The sequence below is a fragment of the Microcebus murinus genome, chromosome 18 (assembly GCF_040939455.1).
Source record: "Microcebus murinus isolate Inina chromosome 18, M.murinus_Inina_mat1.0, whole genome shotgun sequence".
In the NCBI taxonomy this organism is placed as follows: domain Eukaryota; kingdom Metazoa; phylum Chordata; class Mammalia; order Primates; family Cheirogaleidae; genus Microcebus; species Microcebus murinus.
The window spans coordinates 44,530,702-44,555,111 of NC_134121.1; the positions used below are offsets into that span (position 1 = coordinate 44,530,702).

Here is a 24,410-nt window from a genome sequence, read left to right on the forward strand (position 1 = left end):
ATACACTACATTCCACTCAAGTCCAAATGGATGTGTTAGAATCAGATCTCTTATGAAGATAGAAAGTTTATGCTGACATCTCTACGCTCATTCTTTCTACTCAATTTTGGCAGAATTTATATAGAATCAACCTTATTCCCTGCCTTTTTGATGTCCAAAGTCATTCTAAAAACAAAAGCCAACTATAAAATATTGTTAGAAAAACATATGAACCAACTAAGTAGTCCCTCTACTCTTTCAGGTATTTAGGACTTTGCAAAGTAAGACACTTATCAATAAATTTAAAGGGATCAAAATCAATAGATTTTTTTTTTTTTTTTGAGACAGAGTCTCACTCTGTTGCCCAGGCTAGAGTGAGTGGCATGGTATCAGCCTAGCTCACAGCAACCTCAAACTCCTGGGCTCAAGCAATCCCTCTGCTTCAGCCTCCCAAGTAGCTGGGACTACAGGCATGCGCCACCATGCCCGGCTAACTTTTTCTATATATATTAGTTGGCCAATTAATTTCTTTCTATTTATAGTAGAAACAGGGTCTTGCTCTTGCTCAGGCTGGTTTTGAACTCCTGACCTTGAGCAATCTGCCCGCCTTGGCCTCCCAGAGGGCTAGGATTACAGGTGTGAGCCACTGCTCCTGGCCAAAATCAATAGATTTTTAAGCGATTAATTAATTTGAATAATTATTGGGTGCTTACTATGAGTCAGGCACTAAAGCATGACCTGAATCGCTGCTCTCAAGTAATCTAGTAGAGGGAGGAAGTCCAATCAACGTGTAGGTTCTATGATATAATAGAAATCTCTATTGGATATCTGTGGAGGGAAGAGGAGCAGGAATATTTAGTCTGAATATTAAATGGACAGTTAGCTTACTGGTTAAATAATGCCAAGGAGGTCATTACCTCTAAACATAGCTTTAGTGCCTATGGAAGCCAGATTTTTTTCTTTTTTGAGACAGAGTCTCACTCTGTTGCCCAGGTTAGAGTGCTGTGACATCAGCCTAGCTCACAGCAACCTCAAATTCCTGGGCTCAAGCAATCCTACTGCCTCAGCCTCTTGAGTAGCTGGGACTACAGGTATGTGCCACCATGCCTGGCTAATTTTTTGTATATATATTTTTAGTTGGCCAATTAATTTCTATTATTAGTAGAGATGGGGTCTCACTCTTGCTCAGGTTGGTTTCTAACTCCTGACTTGGAGCAATCTGCCTGCCTCGGCCTCCCAGAGTGCTAGGATTACAGGTGCGAGCCACTGTGCCCAGCCTGGAAGCCAGATGTTTTCATTCTCTGTCATAGCCACAATACACTAGCCTCAAAAATATATCCTCAGTCAAGTCCAAGGGCCTTGGAAATGATGGTATGATTATATTACTGACAACCTGTCATCATTCCCAGAAAGGTAAGTGAAAAATATATACATGCAGCAGGGACTCAAGAAACGAATTCCTGCAAGTCATAAGAGAATGTAAAACAGAAAAAAAAAAAAATAATAAAGTTAAAGAGTAATATTTTAAATAAAATAAAAAGAAAGTAAAGAAAATAAAATAAAGAAATGAATTCCTTTTCCTTCCTAGGGTGGGAAGATGTGAGACCCTAACAGCTCTGTGTCTCTCTTTCCTGAACTATCAAATAAGAATGAATAATAGTCTCAAATTTGTCCTTTTATTTTCACAATCTTAACAGAAAAGATCAAAGGAGGAAGTAGGTATTTTTAAAAATATAAAGTGCTATACAGTTTTATATCAATAGTGATTTGAATACACATCCCTAAAAGGTATTCTGAACATTTCCTGGGGTAAATAAACAGCTAAACTTTTTCCAGAAAGGCAAAAATTTCAATTAAGGCAAAGGCTGCCTTGGAGAAGTCTACCATCACCCTCCAGTCTTGTTCAGGTTTTAGTTCTATTATAGTTTATTTTGACCTTCAAAAGGGACAGTTCTAATTGCACATTTGACATGTTACAGCTTATGCTGTAGGTCCAAAAAACCTATATACAATTAAACAATAGAGTGTCCTAGAGCAACAAGAGGTTATGTTTGTGTACAAAAAATTGAAGAAAATACGGTGAAAAAAGTTAACAAGAGTTCAATATAAGTAAAGATGTTAGATACCACAGCTTAACATTTCTTACCTTTCAGCTCTTGGTTCTTTAGTTTTACTGGTAGAACTATATGGAGATACTTGGAACTTGTCAGCAGAAAGGCTTTCTGGATTTTGGCTTACAGGATAATCACTACTTTTCTGTGGAGTTAATACTGCTTTAAATGGAATGAGAAAAGAAAGAAATCTACTTTATTTCTTTGTCCTGATGGTGATAATTCGGATGAGGATATCAATTTTTTCAAAAGTTGCAATTTGTGACAATCAAAAACAAAACTTTTTTGTGTGTGTGAAAAAAATTTTCACACTCACTTGTTGCCTAGGCTAAAGTACAGTGGCATCATCATAGCTCACTACAACCTCAAACTCCTTGGGCTCAAGTGGTCCTCCTGCTTCAGCCTCCCAAGTATCTGGGACTACAGGTTAGCATCACCATACCTGACTAATTTTTCTATTTTTTGTAGAGACAGGTTCTCAATATGTTGCCCAATGTGGTCTTGAACTCCTGGCCTCAAGGGAGATCTTCTTGCCTCAGCTTCCCAAAGTGCTAGGATTATAGGTGTGAGCCACTGAACCTGGCCCAAGTTGGTTTTTAAACAAGTGTATCAGACAAAATTTTATAAATATAAGTATTGCAACAGACAGATGCTAGTACCAAATGGAACTACATGATTAAAAAATAATGATAATAAAAGGAACATTTTAAGACTGGGTAAATGAAGACACCCAGCTGAGACAAGGTTGAAAACCACATACATTTATATTTTTTTGGCCCTGAATAAGAAAACAAGAATACATAACAAATTTTTTTCTCTGCAGCAAACTAAATTATGCACAAATCCCCTCAGATAATAAAGAAGGAAAAGTCTGGAAATCACAAAGCATACTCTTTTTTCCATCCCCAGTGCCTCCATATCAAAGACTATGAGATGGGGGTTTGAGCTTTTGCATGTGTGGGGAAACAGGAGAGAAGGGCCAGATGAGAAAGAAAAAACAGGTGACATTTGTTTCATACTGTCAATTGCTGGAAAAAAAAAAAGAAAAGAAAAAAACCATAAAGAAATAAACTCAAAAAACCAACGCATACCCAAAAAAATCCCCAAGGTGCTGGTTGGTAAGAACCTTGAAGTAATACATCGAACTAATGATGAAATGTCACAAGAAGGGAAAATATACAAAACAGACCAAAGACAAAGTTCTGGCAAGTTAGTATACCCTTTTTATTAATTCCTCGCATTGTATTACTATGCCACTGTCTTCTAGGAAGTGGCTTAAAGGCACGAATATTCAAAAAGCAAAAACAGTTAAAAATTATAAATGTCTTCTATCCATTAAATAGCCACTGATGACTATAATTCATTTTGATCTTTTATTAGAAAAGTTAAAATCCATAAATTGAGACAGAAAATTTAAACAAAGGATTATATTAATTAAACTATTTTTTTTTTTTTTTGAGACAGAGTCTCACTTTGTTGCCTAGGCTAGAGTGAGTGCCGTGGTGTCAGCCTAGCTCACAGTAACCTCAGACTCCTGGGCTCAAGCGATCCTTCTGTCTCAGCCTCCCAAGTAGCTGGGACTACAGGCATGCGCCACCATGCCCGGCTAATTTTTTTTTTTTCTATATATATTAGTTGGCCAATTAGTTTCTTTCTATTTATAGTAGAGACGGGGTCTCGCTCTTGCTCAGGCTGGTTTTGAACTCCCGACCTCGAGCAATCCGCCCGCCTCGGCCTCCCAGAGAGCTAGGATTACAGGCGTGAGCCACTGCGCCCGGCCAATTAAACTATTTTTTAAGACACTAGGTAGCCTAGGGGGGAAATAATCATTGATTTCCTAAGTAATCTTCAAATGAATTATTTATCATTTCCTTTATGCTTATCTTTTCTGGACCTGTGAGTTTCAAGGAACACAAGAACACTGCCTGAAGCTCCCAGATGCTGAGAGTAAGCAGAGTTTAACCATGAATATAGGTATCATCACCCAAATACAGAGTGGTAATTGATAAAGGGTAATGTGCAGCTTCTAAGGAATCACACCAAACAGAATTAATCATTGCAAGGGATTTAAAAAAAGTAAAAGGGAGGGGTAAGGCTCAGACATAAACATAGCTATTAAAAGTCATTCTATCATAAGAACATTTAGTATATAAATTCCTCTTTTCACTACAATGGGCCTCAAGCCATGAATAAAATAAGCTAACCTGAGTTAGGACTCAGTAACTCAATAGAAGCTAAAAAACAAAGCAAAACCTTTCTGCTCTTTTCCCCCTTAATCCTCAATTCATTCTCTGACTAGCAAGCTCAACCTAGGCCTTGTGATATGATGATCTACTTTTTGGCTGGTTTAGGAAAGTTTAAATGGAGGGATCCAGAGCCCAGGTTTCAGAACAATACCATAGTCCCCCCTAAATCATTCCTTTATCTGGGTGCCTTACCTTTTACATTCTTTTTTTTTTTTTTGAGACAGAGGCTCGCTTTGTTGCCCAGGCTAGAGTGAGTGCCATGGCATCAGCCTCGCTCACAGCAACCTCCAACTCCTGGGCTCAAGCAATCCTCCTGCCTCAGCCTCCCAAGTAGCTGGGACTACAGGCATGTGCCACCATGCCTGACTAATTTTTTCTACATGTATTAGTTGGCCAATTAATTTCTTTCTATTTATAGTAGAGACGGGGTCTCGCTCTTGCTCAGGCTGGTTTCGAACTCTTGACCTCGAGCAATCCGCCCGCCTTGGCCTCCCAGAGTAACCTCTTACATTCTTTATGGATAGGAAATATGGGTAAGACAAAACATTTAATAAATTCACTGACTGCCTACTGCATGCTAAGCATTATATAAGGTATTGGGAAGAATCAAGGAAGATACTGGGGAAGGAAGAAAAAAGATGTTAAGGAATGATAACCCATTCACCACAACTGATTCACTTCCATTGTAAACTTTCATCATCTTTAAGATTTTTACATCATCTTTAAGTTTTTACTTAAAAAGTAAAAACTGGTGGAATCCAAATAAAGTCTAGAGTTTCACTCATTGATAACAGTATACTAATGTTTGGTTTCTTAGTTTTGACAAAAGTTGCAATATGAGATAATGGTAACATAAGGTAACAATAGGGAAAAACCAAAACTAGGTGAGGGGTATACAGGAACTCTCTGTATTATCATTGCAACTTTTCCGTAAATCTAATTTTATTCCAAAATAAAAAGTTATTTAAAAAATATGTCATGAGTATAGCAGAATGTAAACACTACTCTTTTCCATAGGATTAAGAAGTTAACTTGAGTTTCAGTTAGACTCACAAAAACTTAAGGGGGAAAAAGACTCAAAACTAGAGTTGGTGCTGAGGACAGTAGCTCACAATGATAATCCTAGCACACTGGGAGGCTGAGGAGGGAGGATCGCTTGAGCTCAGGAGTTTGAGACCAGCCTGAGCAACAGTGAGACCCTAAAAAACAAACAAAAAACAAAAAAAACCCAACCAACCAAACAAAAAAAAACTAGTGTTCAAAGTCATACAATAACATTTATATCTTTTGTATTAGAATTGAAAATCTGGTCTGTTTTTAGACTGAAGATAGTAAAAGCACCCCAAAGAAGAGAATTGTACTGGAGATGGCACTCTGAACTTCATTATCTGGGAGATGAACTAAATGAAGACACAGTTACAAAGAAAGCATTTAAGGAAATACATTTTGAAGCACTGCCATAGCAACAGAGTTCCTAGCTTCTCACACACAAGTTACTGTTTCTCCTTGAACATAAAAATACTGCAAGGCACTCTTGGGGACTAAGGCCATTGTTCTGAAAAATTAACAAACTTGAGTTCCTACAAAGACTCAAAGGAAGCCCTTAGGGCCCCCAGCAGGACTGTGGAAGGGAGTGCTGGAGAAGGAACTTGAAGTTGGTCAGGTATGGATCATGGAGGTAGTGAGGCACTTTGGGAGGGCTCGCCAACCTAGCCTGTTTCTAAGCAGCAACCTCCTTGTGTGAACCCCATGCTGAGCCTCTCCTGTGTGTCTATCTATGTATTTGCCCCTATTTAAAAACCTGCCTGATGTGTTGTCTTTCCAATTAAAAACTCAAATTTCATCTCATTTTCCTTAATTTATGCCATGTTATTCCTCAGCTCAGCGCTCACTTCTCACAGAAAGTCAGCTCTGATTAACCCCACCTGCCTGGTTCTGCCAATGGTAGCCTCTCAGGTCCATCTGGACTTGCTAACAACTATCACATTGTTATAAAGCACCTGACTCTGCTGCATAATTGGATTTTCTGTGGATCAAAGCATAGTTCTTGAAGTATATGATGTCTCTTCCTATAATTCAGAAAGCACATTAAATAAGTCAATGTGATCTGACACCAGTGTTATAGGAATATGTCTGAGTGGTTTCTTTTTTAATCTTTCTGAAATTAAAGGGTTACCTGTTACCCTCATTCCACTTAGCTGGGCAAGAACTATATTATCTATCTCCTGGGGGCTCCCCACAACACCTCTTCATTGTAGGTGCTCAGTCAGACAATGACATGAATGACTGTCATGGGTCCCTCTGACTAGTAAATTAGTTGTGAGCAGGGACTACAACCAAGGCTCCCTAATTACCCATGGAATGACTCAATAAATACATGCTGAGCAAAGATCATAAAATGTTGGAGCTAGGTCCTTATGTTTCAGGAGATAAAGGTTTAGGGAGGGAAAGAATTTTGCTTAAGATAACAGTGTTTGGCGAATACTACAAACCTTTTTCTGATGGGTTTTGTTCCAGATTTAGCAGGTCATCAGGGGCACAAGAGTCAGCTATGAGGGAAGGGGAGCTGTTAGAAGGCTGGCTCCCGTGCTGCTCTAACACAGCTTCCAGTTCAGCCATTTCTTGCTGGAGCTTTATCAGGTTATCTTGCATGGTATCCCTCTGCTACAAAAACAAGAAATGACACCAAGAAAGTTACACATTTTGAGAAACTTTCCATACTCAAGCGAAAATATATCACCCCAATTAACTTTATCACAGAAATTGAGATCACCTAGTATGGAATTGAGTTCTGGTTGAACATCTTTAATCTAACCACATTTGTGCAATTAAAGCCCATGAAATGGCTGGGCGTGGTGGCTCACACCTGTAATTCTAGCACTCTGGGAGGCTGAGGCGGCGGATTGCTCAAGGTCAGGAGTTCAAAACCAGCCTGAGCAAGAGCGAGACCCCCGTCTCTACTATAAATAGAAAGAAATTAATTGGCCAACTAATATATATAGAAAAAATTAGCCGGGCATGGTGGCGCATGCCTGTAGTCCCAGCTACTCGGGAGGCTGAGGCGGGAGGATTGCTTGAGTTCAGGAGTTTGAGACCAGCCTGAGCAAGAGTGAGACCCCGGCTCTACTAAAAATAGAAAAATTAGCTGGGTGTCATGGTACATGCCTATAGTCCCTGCTACTTGAGAGGCTGATGCAGGAGGATCGCTTGAGCCCAGAAGTTTGAGGTTGCAGTGAACTATGATGATGCCACGACACTCTGCCTAGGGTGACAGAGCAAAACACTATCTCAAAAAAAAAAAAAAAAAGCCTGTAAGGAAGACAGTTATTGTTTTCAATTTAACATCAGTTCTTCTTGTTTATGGAGTTCCTGTTGTTTATTATTCAATTTCATGAAGAAATCTAAGTCTAAGGTACTTGATAAACAAAGAACTTTAGGTACAGAAGTTTTCTAAAATACACATTTCTTCATCACTTTTAGAAGGAACATCAGTGGTTGCCACAAGCCTAGGGGATGGGGAAACACAGATCGTTTCACCCTGCTGCATTTAATCCTTGAAATTGACTTTGCCCTCTACTAAAAACAAGCCATTTTCTTTCTCCTGCTACAATGAGTTCATAGTTTTCAGGTTTTTATGACCTGAAAATGTATTCTCAGTTTCACAAAGATTTCCACTACTGCTACTCTGAGATTGCTTTGCTGCCAATGTCCACAGCAAACGCCATTGCCACCACGTGGTACTCATGAGTAGTTACATCACCGACCAAACCCTAGCCAAGGCCTTGCCTCAGTAAACCGGGAATAAAACCACATAGATTATCTGACCAATGCTTCAGAAACTATATTAGTCACTACTATCACAACCATCACCACCCAACCTCTAGGTGGTCATTAAATATTAATAAATATTAGATCATAAAATTAAAAAAATAATAATAACGGGAGAATTAGAGTTAGATAACTTTACTTTGGGTTTCCCCAAAGGAATTACTTTATAACTCAGTCAAATTCCCTGGCAGGAAAAGTGGCCAAATTAGGAGAACAAAACCAATAGGTTACCAAGACTTCTTGGTTCAAATTCTGAAGTGCTCCTTTAATTACCTCTCCTCTTCTATTCTATTCCCACTATGCTACTTTGATCGCTACTTTTAATATAGCTACATTACTGCAGAAGTTCCCCAAAAGCTATGTTTATCATGTTTTTCATCATCTTTTCTCTCATAAGGACCTTAGTGGTATACCAGTGCCCCTAATAAAGTTAATACTTTCTGAACACTATATACTTGTTAGCCATTATTGCCCTCAGGATAAAGTCCAAATTCCTAAGCATAGCATTCAAAATGTCCTTTACATCTTCATCTTATATCTTATTTTTCTCCAACATCCCCCACATGTTCTGTTTTCCAGTGACAAAGGACAACTTTGTGTTTCCCAAGCATTCCATGCTTCTGTACGTTCACCTCAATTGCTGCCTCCCCTCTTTTTCCTCTTGGAAAAATTCTCTCATCTTTCAAGGCATAGCTTGAATGTCTCCTTACAAAGTCCCTACCAATAATCCATCTCCATCAGGAACAGATGATCCCTCAGTACTTGATTTATACTGCTAATGCATTAATATACCCAAGTGGAACACATGAGGTGGCAGGGATATTTCCTTAATCATTTTGTCTCCCCAGTGCCTAGCAGACAGAAAGCATTCAGTGAATGTTTAATGCAGAAATGAATTAATGAATATAGTTTATCAGGCTTCCATTTAAAAAACAAAAGATACTAATGATACCTGGTTAGGAATTCCCTATCTCCTATATACTTTTCCTCAGTACTTTTTTCTTTTTTTCTTTCTTTCTTTCTTTCTTTATTTTTTTGAGACAGAGTTTCACTTTGTCACCCTGGGTAGAGTGCAGTTGCACCATCATAGCTCACTGTAACCTCAAACTCCTGGGCTCAAATGATCCTCCTGCCTCAGCCTCTGAAGTAGCAGGGACTACAGATGTGTGGCACCTCGCCCAGTTAGTTTTTTCTATTCTTAGTAGAGATGGGGTCTCGCTCTTGCTCAGGCTGGTCATGAACTCCTGACCTCAAGTGGTCCTCCCACCTCCGCCTCCTAGAATATTAGGATTACAGGCGTGAGCCACAGTGCCCCGCCATTTTCACTGGTTCTTTACAAATGGGGGAAAGATCCCATTTCGATCATTTTGCTTGTCTGTGCTACTCTAGATTTATGTTATCCTGAATCTGACTTCAGCTGTTTTGGGTAAATGCTTGATAAAAACACTGTAAAATGAATCCTGAACAAATAGACATATCTCTGGGAATAAGATCAGAAATATAGGCGGGCGTGGTGGCTCATGCCTGTAATCCTAGCACTTGGGAGGCCGAGGCAGGTGGATTGCTCAAGGTCAGGAGTTCCAAACCAGCCTGAGCAAGAGTGAGACCCTGTCTCTACTATAAATAGAAACAAGTTAATTGGCCAACTAATATATATAGAAAGAATGAGCTGGGCATGGTGGCACATGCCTGTAGTCCCAGCTACTCGGGAGGCTGAGGCAGAAGGATTGCTTGAGCCCAGGAGTTTGAGGTTGCTGTGAGCTAGGCTGACGTCATGGCACTCACTCTAGCCTGAGCAACAAAGCGAGACTCTGTCACAAAAAAAAAAAAAAAAAAAAAAATAAGAAAGAAATACAAATAGCAAGCAGGTAGTTTATTGAATGTCAAATACAATACAGTCTGGCTAAGGCAGATGGAACCAGAAACTCAAACTTTAAAACACAAGGGGCAAAATTAGGTGACAGGCATATTGACAGAGCCCTAAATCCACATCCAGAATGGATCATAGGAAAGGCAAACAGAGAAAGACCTCCTAAGTTTTTTCATCAATTTAGTCACCATGGCTATCCTGCAGAAGTGGAGGCACAATACTGGTGACAACTCAGGTACAGAATGGGCAGTCATCTCAAAGATTTTTTGGTGACTCCAAGGGGCTTCAGGCCTGGAGGGATTTGCTCTGTACAGAGGATGGACAGTAGAAGACAAGCCTTTTGTACCTGTAGTCCTCGTAGCAATGTTAAGATTTAGAAGGTTTTAAAACTGGATACCACCCAGTGTTGGCAAAGGCACAGGAAAATGGGAACTATCATACCACAGGGGCCAGAGGAATACAAATTGGTTTAATCTTTCTAAAGAACAATTTAACAGTATGTATCAAAGACCAAAATTTCCAGTTCTAGGAATTTACACTAAGGGCTTGGTGTGGTGGCTCACGTCTGTAATCCTAGCACTCTGGGAGGCTGAGGCAGGTGGATTGCTCAAGGTCAGGAGTTCCAAACCAGCCTGAGCAAGAGCAAGACCCTGTCTCTACTATAAATAGAAAGAAATTAATTGGCCAACTAAAAATATATAGAAAAAATTAGCTGGGCATGGTGGCGCATGCCTGTAGTCCCCGCTACTCGTAAGGCTAAATAAAGCAGTAGGATTGCTTGAGCCCAAGAGATTGAGGTTGCTGTGAGCTAGGCTGATGCCATGGCACTCACTCTAGCCTAGGCAACAAAGTGAGACTCTGTCTCAAAAAATAAATAAATAATTTTTTTTAAAGATAAGGTATACACAAGCACCCCTGTGGACACACAGGATGAAGACTGAAAGGATATATACCAATAAGTTAATAGTAACCATTTCAGGATAACTTAAAATATAAATTCACCATGTTAACAAATTTTAAGCATACAGTTCAGTGGCATTAATTACTTTCACATTGTTGTATAACCATCACTATTACTCATTACCAGAACTTTTTCATCATCCCAAACTAAAATCTGTACCCATCAAACAATAATTCCCCATTCCTTCCTCCCCAAGTCCCTGGTAACCACTATTTTATCTTCTGTCTGTATGAATTTGACTATTCTAGGTACCTCAAATACGTAGAATCATATAATATTTGTCCTTTGATGTCTGACTTATTTCACTTCACATGTTTTCAAGGTTCATCCATGGATAATTTTTGTTTGTATTTTCTAAGTTTTCTACTATATACATGTATATATATCTTTGTTAGAATATTGGGCTTTTTGCAATTTCATCTATCTGGCTCTTTAGGAAGTCTGGGGAAAAATGTCATTCACATGATAGCAGCTAAAAGTGTATTTAAGATATAGGTGAGAAAAATAAGTCATGATAGGATGATTCAAGGGAGTCCAGATTGTTATATTTTAAGAACGTGCCTGAGGAAGGCACAATGGCTTACGCCTGTAATCCTAGTACTCTGGGAGGCTGAGGCAGGAGGATTGCATGAACTCAGGAGTTCAAGACCAGCCTGAACAAGAGTCAGACCCCATCTTTACTAAAAATAGAAAAATTAACCAGGTGCAGTGGCATGTGCCTGTAGTCCCAGCTACTCGGGAGGCTGAGGCAGGAGGATCACTGGAGCTCAGGAGTTTGATATTGCAGAGAGCTACAATGATGCCACTGAATTCTACCCAGGGTGACAGAGTGAGACTCTTATCTTTAAAAAAAAAAGAAAGAAAGAAAAAAAAAGAATGTGCCTGTTATAGTTCAGAGAAGGTAAGCAAATTGCCTAAGGTCACATGGTCAGGTATAGCACTTTCACCATTTCACCAATCACTTTCACGCCAGTGATTGCTGTGTGTGTATTCTGCATAGGACCCTGTGCTAGGAATACAGAGGCAACTGTAAGATGTTGTCAATCTAGTGGGAGACAAATGCATAAAAAAGAAAGCTGAGGTGAGTCTGAAATTTTGAGTATGAAGACTTGGAAAATTTTGGTGCCCCTTTTAAAAAATAAAAATTAGGAGACAGAACCAGGTTCTATGAGGAAGATGTTAACTTTTGGATGTTGTGATAGAAAATGCTTTTTACAGGAGACCGTTCTACTTTGAATACAAAAACATTCATGGTACTCAATGTTGTAGACATGATAAAGCTGTTATCTGTTTTATAAGTAACCAAATTATTGGCTTTCACTACTAGCTCCAAAAAGTAAAATTGTATAGTTTCTTTTTTTTTTTTTGAGACAGAGTCTCGCTTTGTTGTCCAGGCTAGAGTGAGTGCCGTGGCGTCAGCCTAGCTCACAGCAACCTCAAACTCCTGGGCTCCAGTGATCCTTCTGCCTCAGCCTCCCGAGTAGCTGGGACTACAGGCATGCGCCACTATGCCCGGCTAATTTTTTATATATATATCAGTTGGCCAATTAATTTCTTTCTATTTATAGTAGAGACGGGGTCTCGCTCTTGCTCAGGCTGGTTTTGAACTCCTGACCTTGAGCCATCCGCCCGCCTCGGCCTCCCAAGAGCTAGGATTACAGGCGTGAGCCACTGTATACTTTCTTTTTTAAAGAAAAAAAATTACCTATAGGCAATAAAGAATAAACAACTAGTAGATTAAAAAGACAGAAATATTCTGTTGTAATTCTCTAGTTACTCTTTGAAATAAAAGGAAAAAATATGTAAAATTAATTATTAATAATAATTAAAAAAAGACAGCAATAGCCACAAAACAGTGAAAGGCTAGATGGTTTCTAACAGGAAGAGAACTTTATAGCCTCTCATTTGGTACCAAGAAGAAACATACCCCTCTCTTGATACAATAGTGCTTTCATATATGTTTTTTCTATAGGGCAAAGGGGTTTGAAGGTTTAGCTTATTCATCAAATTCAGTATTTAGTGCTCTGTAGTGAACTAGATGGTTTGTATGTATGAAATAAAAGGTAGTATACATTCCATCGAGGTGCTTATGATTGAATTTGACACCACACACAACTGTTATGCCATGAATTCAAAGGGATGATGTCAGCAAATGTAAAAATGTTGGGCATATACCACTGAATGCAAAGGACACCACACACACATATCCATGTGTGCTTTTTACCTGAGTGGTTAAAATATCACTCTGAGAGGACAGTCCTGAACAGTCTTCAGAGAAGCTTGTTTCACTCTGATATCCAGATGCTGCTTCACCTTAAATAATAAAAACAGAGGTTCAGATGTAAAAACAGATTATAAACACTACAACTTGTTGCATCTTTTCCTTCCCATTGGCAGAACTGGTTTTACTTTCATGTCACACAAAAAAATCATTAAACTCCTTGCTTTGGGACACTGGGATTTCCTCTCAGAAAATGAAAACTAGAAGTAAGTCCACCAATAATTAGGACATTAAATTTCAGTCAGAGATGACATTCTAGCTGGGTGAAAAACTTTTGACTTTTAAAGAAAAGCACCTTAGGAGGAACATGTTTCAAGTTTAAGAAGCAGTTACTTTATACTTGGAAACTTGTAAAATGTGCTCCACAAAAGGCATAAATATTTATGCTCATTGCTATAAACAGACTAGGGCAAACACAAAAACCTGGTTCCAATACCTAAATTTGAATCCACACTTTGCTCTTCTTGATCATTATCTTCTTCCAGGCTAGTTTCCCTTTCTTCATCATCTGAAACCAATTCCTTGTCACTCAGAACAATTTCCTGGTTTTCATACTGATTCCTCATTTGTTTGGAAGGAGGATCAAACATCAGAAAAGGATCCTGGGTGTTTCTATTTGCAGTCAAGTCTTCCAATGGACTGCACTGTGAAGAAAACAAGCTACTAGAACATTTTGCTTCCTCACTAAAGTGATGTTCCTGGGATGCCTTTGCCAACATTACCTGGTTACTGCAGTCGTTTAAGCTATTTCTCGAAGATGCTAGGTTCTCCTCTGTTTTCTTAGACAGACACTCAGTGGCAACAGTTTTTTGTCTGATAGATTGAGAAGGCATATTGGTTACTTTACCAAATAATAAGTGTTGGAAGCAGGGAAGTTCTTCATCCTCACTAGACATGCTCTCTTCTGAGGATTCTAATTTCCTGGCCTCTCTTCGTCGGTGACCTTGAACCAAACATGTATGAGCTAAAGGGCTAGGGCTCCTGCTGAACTCTCCTCTCTGGACATTTTTGCTAAAAATGGCAGATCTTTCCTTAACACCACTTTCAGCAAAGCTGATATTTTCCTTTATTTCATCATCATCTAAGAGGTCATCAGGTGTCTCAGAACAAACCTGAGAAGCATGACTACTTCCCATAGGCTGCTCTAGGTTATCTGAAATTAGACATGGAGAAAAATCTGTATTAACAGTCTGAAGTACCCCTTCATTTTTTTCTTGTCTTTTTATTTCAGGATGTTTGCAATTACTTACAGGAAGACTTTGCTTATAGACTTCAGGTTGCATAAGACCTAATCTAAGCACAGCATTCAATCTAGGTCCTCTATTTTTACCTAGTTCTACTTGAATGTTTTCACCACTGGAACCTACTTCATTAACACTGGAGCCTGCTTCATTAGTGCTAGGACCTACTTCATTAATACTGCTTGAGCTGGCTTCTTTAAAAGCACTTTCTCTAATATTATTTTGGCTAATTGTACTCACTGTATTTGGAATGACGTTCTCACTTCCTAATGTTCTTTCAGGTGACACTGAATGTTCTTCAAACCTTTCCTCTGACAGGTTTGTCTTACATTTAGTTTTAAAAAATGGCCTGATGGGAGAAAGTGATGGTATATGATAGGGGTTTTGTAAAATGTCATGTTTATTTACAGTAATGAGTTCATTTTCATTGCCTCTGAACCGAGATGACAGACAAAACCTAGAGACTTCTCTAATGCTACATTTGGCATAATCATCTGGCTTATCTTTCTGACAAACTACAGAAAAGCCTGCAGTGGTGCTAATTGTCTGTTCATGCTTGATTTTAGATTCTTTCTTTTCTTGATTTTCTTTTTGTTCACATTCAAGAGTGACTTTTGGACTTTGTTTCCTTAAGGACCTAGAGTGGGCACAGACTGTTGCACATTCCTTTTCTGGATTTCCTGGATTTGGAAACAGAGCAAATGACTGACGCTTTGAAACCTTGAATGTATTCTGTAAATACTGAGTATCAAGTTCACTGTCCTCCATTTCCATGCTTGGCTCCTGAATGTGGTTAATTTTATGTCTCAATGGATCCTTAAAACCCTCTGTGTTGTTTCTAGTATCTTTAGAACAACCATGGATTAGTTCCTTGGGGTTTTCAATGGCTGCACACTGACTCACACATTGTTTTGGTGCTGTTTTTGTCTTCCCTAGGGTGTTAACTTCCAGTAATGAGATACTGTTCTGAGTACCATAATCAGTATCAGGTACCAGTGAAATACTGGTACTCTCTATAGATCTTTCTCCGCTTTCAGTTTGGAAAACCCTTTCTCCACTTGACACCAGATCTTTGGTGTCTTTGATGCTATTAGATGCCAGAATTGTTTCTAAGTTCTCTTCTGTTTTTTCTCTTTGCAGGCCAGGATTGATAAATTCTTGAAGTTTATTAGAACTTGAACAGTTAGTATCATTGGCATGTCTTTTACTTATTTGCTCATTTGGCTTGTTACTCTTCTTGGCTCCAGTTGTAGGTTCTTTATCTTCCACGAGTGGAAGCTTTCTGCTGTGCCTGACTGGCATTTGTTCAGAATTCTTTTCCTTTATCTCTTCAATGCTAGAACAACTATCGATTTGTAGTTCAGTACAATTAGGTGGGCTTGGATTTTTATTGACTACTAGTTCAAGTGCATGAATATGCCTGCTAGAAGACTTCCTCCTCAGCCTATTCTTTTTAGGTGCTTTTGAATTGTGGATATTTAATTCTAGTTCCATATTACTTATACTGCTGCTTATAGGTTCAACTTTAGTTCTGAAAGAAGATTCTTTTTCCAATGATTCTGTTGGGTTAGGATTTTTTTCTTTCTGAACATAATTACCTTTTGTTTCATTCTCATAACCACTATTAGTAACATTCATCACTTGATCATTTGGCTCCATTTGGTTAGTTTCCTGATTTCTCTTTTCAGGTGTCTTTTGAACAACTGCCAAATCTGCTTTCTTAATAAAATCTTCAGGACAAAGGCCTGATGTAGTTCTCCTTTTACGCTTTAATTTATTTGTGAGGGGATGCTCTTGTGTTATCTGTGGCTCAGTAACAATTGTTCCTATAATTAGATTTTCAGTTACATGGCTCAAGTTAGGGAGGCTTGCCTTCCTCCGATAGGTTTTCCCAAATATTTTATCTTCAATTTTACCCTCTACTGGTTTGGAGTGAAGTCTTTCACGTTTACGTATTATAGGATCAGGAGGATCACTAGCCAGTAAGTCTATTTTCTCTGAAGAAGTGGAATATCCATCTACTTCATTTGGAACATCTAATGCACCAGCTACTTCAGCATGTGATTCACACCCCCCATCATGTGAATCATCAGAAGTTAATATTTCATCACTTCTGGAAAACCACTCATTAACTTTCTGAATGCTGCTATTTAGTGTTATCCAAGGAACATCTTGGGTATCTCTAGGACTCTCAGAGTACGGAGGTTTCTGCTTATTCCGTTCTTTTCTCCCATATGGGGGAGCAGTACTCAGATCTACCTTTTTCTCAGTGCTGGGAGCCTGCCTATCATTACATGTTTCCTTACTTTGAGCCCATCTGCTCTGTTGGCTCCTTGCTAAGCCAGGCTGTTTGCTTTTATTACAGAATTCAGCCTTTTCTACATTCATTCTGTCTTTAGTGAGTAATAAACTGCTGTTCTCATGCTGTAATGAGTTGGCATGAGTATTTTTGCCACATGGCTCCACATGCAAGTTTGAAACAGAACTACCCTGATACTTTTCTGGATGCATCTCAGTTGCATGCTTCTTAATGGTGTTCAAATCGTTATTACTGGCTTGATGATGTTCAATACTTGTTATGTCCTTCTCAGAAAACGCACAAGCAGCTGAAAATATATAAAAATAACAAGGTGTTTAAAAACTGAATCATTATGAAAAAATACATGCTTAATACAACTTAGACGTGGAAATCATGCAAATGGATATATTCACAGAAATTTACCTCATAAACCATTAAGTAGACTGAAGATGCAGCTCATACTCTTTTTTTTTTTTTTTTTGAGACAGAGTCTCACTTTGTTGCCCAGGCTAGAGTGAGTGCCGTGGCGTCAGCCTAGCTCACAGCAACCTCAAACTCCTGGGCTCAAGCGATCCTGCTGCCTCCGCCTCCCAAGTAGCTGGGACTAGAGGCATGCGCCACCATGCCCGGCTAACTTTTTCTATATATGTATTAGTTGGCCAATTAATTTCTTTCTATTTATAGTAGAGACGGGGTCTCGCTCTTGCTCAGGCTGGTTTCGAACTCCTGACTTGGAGCAATCCGCCCGCCTCAGCCTCCCAGAGAGCTAGGATTACAGGCATGAGCACCCGGCCTCATGCTCTTTTTTTTTTTTTTGAGACAGAGTCTTGTTCTGTTGCCCAGGCTAGACTGCTGAGGCATCAGCCTAGCTCACAATAACCTCAAACTCCTGGGCTCAAGTGATCCTTCTGCCTCAGACTCCCAAGTAGCTGGGACTACTGGCGCTTGCCACCACACCCAGCTAATTTTTTGTTTCTATTTTTAGTTGGCCAGCTAATTTTTTCTATTTTTATTAGAGATGGGGTCTCATCCTTGGTCAAGTTGGTCTCGAACTCTTGCCCTCAATCAATCCTCCTGGCTCGGCCTCCCAGAGAGCTAGGATTACAGGTATGAGCCACCACGCCCAGCCCATACTCTTTCATTTAATTCCTATTTACCTAGATTATTTCCACTCAAGATCATTAAAATTTTAATTTCAGAATTTTCCCTATGCATAAACCTAACCTATTTCCCTAACCTCAAAGAGTGAATTAAAAGCAGACTGTTTAGTCATTAGATAGACAGTTCTGACGTACTCTGAGGATCACTGGCCATTAAGTCTACTTAATACTCTACAGACTCATACTCCCTGTATTTAAAAATCAGTAGGCAAAAGATGAAATATAAATTTATCAATTAAAAATAAAGGGCAACAACCAGTTATATAGGGTACTATTATAATCACATTAGTTTAGTACCATTTAAATATATCAAGCTGTACCATGTTATCTGAGAAAGAATGATATTCTAACTCTGCCAAGAAATTTTGTGAATTATAAAGGCCCCAAAATGGTCTTCAGAATAATCTAATTACAGTACTGTATCTACTCTCTCTCTTTAGTTCCTAGTAAGTTGGGAAGACTTGCCATTACCCTTTTTTGCAGAATCCAAACTGGTTTTAGCCTTGGCTCCTTGAGGGGTGATTTTTAACAACTCTTCGTCTCCCACACTATAGGAAAAAGACAGAAGTCCTAGTGAGAAATACTAGTTACATGCTCACAGAACTGTCAAATGAGCAAGATCAAATATTTTAGCTCTTCCACGTAGAGTTGCAACAAGCTGACCAATCTGATTCACTTATTAAAATCTGCTCTCTCTAGCTCAGCTATGAGAGCACTAAAAAAAAAAAAAAAATAAAATAAAATAAAATAAAATCTGCTCTCTCTTTCAGTAACTTCTGGTTGAAATGGAACGGTCAAAGACTTAGGACACATAGTCACAAAGATCAGGGCAGTAGTGCAGAACACTGTGTTATGGACATGCAAATGAGAGCCTATATTTAAATTATCACTGAAAGATAGTTTTAAAAAATGCTTAAAAGTTTATCTTAATAAGAAGGCAGGAGCAAAGATATCTAAACAGCAGGAATACTAGGATGGAGCAGACACCCCAATAGAATGCAAAGACCACCACCTTGCTACATTGCTTTCAGTGCTTTGCAGGCTAAAAAAGCACTTCCTTCCAATTGTGAGATTAGGAGAGTCCTTCACAAACAGAAGCTGACAATGATACCATTATAGATCAGATCAGATCTTAGACAGGGTCAAGTAATAATTCCTAAGGAAAGCAATATGGCAGGCAACCCAGTTGTGGGCTCCTTGTGGACTACTATATAATTTATATAGACAAAGTTTGAAAGATAGGTAGAAATAAGGAACAGAGGAAAGAACTGAAAATGGAGACCTCTAATATTTTCATCAGCCACAATTACCACTGTGTCAATATTACTATATATGAGGAACTCAACTAGAGAAGATTGTTATCTGCTAGAAGCATGTATGTACAGAGTTCCACTGTTATCTTAAACTCCTCTGGACATTACTAATTAATAAATCAAACAAATAAAAAGGATATTTCCTCAGCTATAAAATGAGGGGATTAAACTAGATGATTTTTGAGGTTTCTTCCAATACCATAATTCTAATCTAGAGTAACACCAATCCTTAATAGTAACCAAACAGGAAAATATCAGCTTCATAGACAAAGGCTCTCTTTGACTCACCTGCAATAACTTGCCTTATTAACTGTATCTTCAGAAGAATCAGATCCTAAAAAGTTTCCCCAAAAAATCCCCAAAAAACAAATCAGTAAAAGGCTTTTTATTGAAAGGGCTAAACTCAAAAAATGTACTTGTTACAAAACAGACACTCATTCACCTAGAAATATTTACTGAGCATCCATTATGTGGCAGAGACAACGCTGGATACGTCAGGCAATACAGCATAGTTGTTAAAAGCACAGGCTCTGAAGCCCAATTTCCTAGCTTTGAATCATGGCTTTGCCACTTACTCTTTTTTTTTTTTTTTTCTTTTTTGGAGACAGTCTCACTCTGTTGCCCAACCTGGAGTGCCAGGGCATCAGTCTAGCTCACAGCAACCTCAAACTCCTGGTCTCAAGTAATCCTCCTGCCTCAGCCTCCCGAGTAGCTGGGACTAAAAGTATGCACCACCATGCCTGGCTAATTTTTTCTATATATATTTTTAGTTGTCTGGCTAATTTCTTTCTTTTTTTTCTTTTCTTTTCTATTTTTTTTTTTAGTAGAGATAGGGTCTTGCTCTTGCTCAAGCTGGTCTCAAACTCCTGACCTCAAGCGATCCTCCTGCCTTGGCCTCCCAGAGTGCTAGGATTACAGGTGTGAGCCACCATGCCCAGCCTACCACTTACTATAAATAGCTTCACTATCTTGGCAAAATTTCTTAACCTCTCTGTGCCTTAATTTCCTCATCTGTAAAATAAGTGTAACAGTAACAACTTCAGAGGTTTGACATGCATCTTAAATGAGTTATACAGGAAAAGCACAACAGTGCCTGGAATATAGTTAAGTGCCTTTAAATATTAAATACCATAATATTTTAATTATTTTTATGACATATCTGTTGTTCAAGAATTTATGATCTTGGCTGGGAGCGGTGGCTCACGCCTGTAATCCTAGCACTCTGGGAGGCCGAGGCGGGTGGATTGCTCAAGGTCAGGAGTTTGAAACCAGCCTGAGCAAGAGCGAGACCCCGTCTCTACTATAAATAGAAAGAAATTAATTGGCTAACTAATATATATAGAAAAAATTAGCCAGGCATGGTGGTGCATGCCTGTAGTCCCAGCTACTCGGGAGGCTGAGGCAGCAGGATTGTTTGAGGCCAGGAGTTTGAGGTTGCTGTGAGCTAGGCTGACGCCACAGCACTCACTCTAGCCTGGGCAACAAAGCGAGACTCTGTCTCAAAAAAAAAAAAAAAAAAAAAAGAATTTATGATCTTAAGGGGAAAAACATATACAGCTAATTTCAATAAAATCTAATAAGTATAACAGTAAACATATGGGAACTCAAAATACAGCCACCCTTTCCAATTATAAATATAGTCTAAAACAGGCGTCCTCAAACTATGGCCCACGGGCCACATGCGGCCCGCTGAGGAATTTATCCAACCTGCCAGGTGTTTTTGCCACTGCTACCTGTCCTGCTTAGCAGCCGAGTCATCCCGGGACCATAGTGCGCATGTGTGGAATGTGCACCGCACTCTCCAATGGCCTGAGGAACAGTGAACTGGCACCCTGTTTAAAAAGTTTGAGGACCCCTGGTCTAAAAGATAAGCCAACTAGAAGACATGTTTGAATTCTGAGCTCAGTTTGTTTTTTTTTTTTTTTTGGTGAGTGCAAGATAAGAAAGTGATCAGGGAGTATAGATTTTATTTTAGTTTTTTTGAGACAAGGTCTCAGTCAAAGTAACCCAGGCTCAAGTGCAATGGTGCAATCATAGCTCATTGCAACCTCAAACTCCTGGGTTCAAGTGATCCTACTGCCTCAGCCTCCTGAGTACCTGGGACTACAGGTGTGTATCTCCACATCCAGCTAATTTTTAAATTTTTTGTATAGATGCTGTCTTGCTATGTTGCTCAAGCTGGCCTTGAACTCCTCACTTCAGGCAATCCTCCAGCCTTGGCCTTCCAAAGTGCTAGGATTATAGGCATGAGTCACCATACCTGGCCCTCAGCTCTTCTTAAAAGGCTTCCTAATCTAGTGCAATTTATCTTGGATCCCTCTAAATCCTGCAGAAATCCATCAAGTTATTTCTCATTGCTACTCTCCATCTTTCCAAAATATATTTATATATACTTAAACCAGACATCCTTTCTTTTGCTCCCTTTAAAAAGTAAGATTCTTCAAGGTGGGTACTGCATGTTTTATATTATTTATAACTCATGATACGGCTCATAAAATTCACTTCCCAAAGCTTGCTACAACATGCATAAATTATGACCAGAGTTTTTGGCATACAGTGGCAAAACTATAAGATAAGCAATCTAGCAATTGTTATTCTAAACTTAAAAAATCTGAGACCCTTACCCAATTCAATGTAGACAGACTTATTCTGAGATTTTATCTGCTGCTTTGTCCTCAGAGGTCTCACAATTCCAAGGTTAGAGAGCTGGACACTGAGACTGGTTTCCTGCTAAGCAGAGTACAGTAAAGAATGGTCAACCACTTTTTGGCCAGCTCTATGCTTTTTTGTTGGAAGAAACTTGAGGCCATGGACAAAACAAATCAACCATCATCAGTCAGCTAAAATTTAAAAAACGTCTAGAAAACTATATACTAAAATATCTGGGGTTTATGTGATTTGAATTATTTTTCTCTTTCTGTTGTTTTAAATTTTTCCAAACTGATTTTGTATTATTTGTGTAATTTTGAAGTATTAAAATAGTATATTTTGAAGCTGATACTTGATATATATTTCCAATCACATCTGATAACAGGGTGGAAAACTGAGATAAATTTTTAAAAAGGATAAATGACAACAATAAAACCACTAGCATTCCTAAGAACGTTTGGCGAAGGAAAGAATATTTAAAAGCCCAACATTACTTTGATAAAGCTTTTCTTCTTCCTTTTTAGCCCTTCTACATATTCAGAAAAATGAATGCTGGTACTATGAGAACTATTATTTTTAAGATCTCCATTATTCATTCACATGTCAGTAATGACAGAGCAAATCACTACATTTTCTTTAACAATTACACCTTTTAAGTTGAAGTAATTTTCAAATGCTTAAAAATATCAGTGACCTCATGGCTATTTTAGGCAAGCATCAGAGCAGATAAAGCTCTAAAGCAGAGGAGGGGCCTGTCAGGTTTCTCTTTTTTAATTTTTGAGATGGGTGTTTTGCTATGTTACCCGGGCTGGTCTTGAACTCCTGGGCTCAAGCAATCCTCTTGCCTCAGCCTCCCAAGTAGCTGTGACTATAGGCACATCCACCTTGCCTCTCTTAACCACACCAGGTATCCTGACTTCTGAACTCCTCTAACTCTTATTAATTAGGACACTTTTCCCATCACTGAATTTATCATCGTCCCTTCTTTATTGACTTTTATATAAATCCATAAGCATCTAGCACATTCACCAACTCACAATGCTTGATAAAGAAATGTTGTCAAAATCAATGAAAATGGTCTTACCAAGGTAGGATTTTCAGGTTCACTCTGTCGAAGTCTTTTGGCACGGTCTCTGTAGCCCATACTTTGGATGATAGATACTTCCTCCTTTAGTTGTTCAGGAGAGTTATTTCCCTTTTTTGCAAAATTATAACTATTTGCAACTGTAAATTACAAGGGAAAATGTTATTTTTTGTAGTCGGAAAAAAATGTATGCATTGTAATCAAAGAAACCAAGAGAAATCCTGTGTATGCTCTTTGTTGCATTAAGACAATGCAGTAAGGTTATCTATAATTAAAAAAAAAATCAACCTTGGAAATTCTACACTTAGAACACAAACTAACAAACAAAAAACAAAATACATAGATCATCAAAGTTATTTCTAGTCCTTGTTTTCTACCCCAAATTTGCCTATTAATTCTGTATTTCAGTGAATCTAAGACACCAACAATGTTACATGCATCATTATTTTCTGTACCACTATGAAAGAAAGGATACTAATTTTTTTTTTTTTTTTTTTGAGACAGAGTCTCACTTTGTTGCCCAGGCTAGATAGAGTGAGTGCCGTGGCGTCAGCCTAGCTCACAGCAACCTCAAACTCCTGGGCTCGAGCAATCCTGCTGCCTCAGCCTCCCGAGTAGCTGGGACTACAGGCATGCGCCACCATGCCCGGCTAATTTTTTATATATATATCAGTTGGCCAATTAGTTTCTTTCTATTTATAGTAGAGACGGGGTCTCGCTCTTGCTCAGGCTGGTTTTGAACTCCTGACCTTGAGCAATCCGCCCGCCTCGGCCTCCCAGAGCTAGGATTACAGGCGTGAGCCACCGTGCCCGGCTAATTTTTTTTTTTTTTTTTGAGACAGAGTCCCACTCTGTCACCCAGGCTAGAGTGGAGGTCAGTGGTGCTAACATAGGTTACCGCAACCTCGACCTCCCTGGCTCAAGTGATCCTCTTCCCTCAGCTTCCCGAGTAGCTGGGACTACAGGCATGCACTAGCATGCCTGACCAAATTTTTTTTGGGGGGCGGGGCGGTGGGGGTAAAGATGGGGTCTCACTATGTTGCTCAGGCTAGTCTTGAACTCCTGGCTTCAAGAGATCCTCCCTCCCTAGCCTCCCAAAGTGCTGGGATTACCATGCCCAGACCATAAACACACTAAATTAAAAACAATGACACACTGCAGATAGTAAAATGCTCCCAATTTCAAAGATGTTAAGATATGAAAAATGTGCACTTTAGGATTGATAAAGTGTGAGATCAGTTTAAGTGATTTTAAAAAGAGTACAGATAGAGAGCTAAAGTTAACCTTGACCAGAAGATCTTGTCAGCTAGTCAGGAAATAAACATGCAAACTTTCTGAGTTTTCATGGACAGCTACTTGAGCATTGGCTTCTGGGCCCATGCAACACT

At 39.0% G+C, this 24,410-nt stretch overlaps 1 protein-coding gene across 8 annotated transcripts in view; it reads right to left on the reverse strand.

The window, feature by feature from the left end:
- BRCA1 (BRCA1 DNA repair associated) overlaps positions 1–24,410 on the reverse strand; it is a 66,593-nt gene that overhangs the window by 21,931 nt on the left and 20,252 nt on the right. Inside the window, exons 6-13 of one of the 8 annotated variants that reach the window (XM_075994585.1) lie at positions 23,023–23,162; positions 21,914–22,016; positions 19,578–19,623; positions 18,448–18,524; positions 17,007–17,123; positions 13,220–13,308; positions 6,829–7,000; positions 2,126–2,249 (exon numbers count right to left, since the gene is read on the reverse strand). In XM_075994585.1, the coding sequence (XP_075850700.1) occupies positions 2,126–2,249; positions 6,829–7,000; positions 13,220–13,308; positions 17,007–17,123; positions 18,448–18,524; positions 19,578–19,623; positions 21,914–22,016; positions 23,023–23,162 (868 nt within the window). Of the gene's footprint in view, positions 1–2,125; positions 2,253–6,828; positions 7,001–13,219; positions 13,309–13,712; positions 17,124–18,447; positions 18,525–19,577; positions 19,624–21,913; positions 22,020–23,022; positions 23,163–24,410 lie in introns of all 8 variants that reach the window. The other 7 variants (XM_075994584.1, XM_075994581.1, XM_075994580.1 and 4 more) reach the window with 7 other exon arrangements.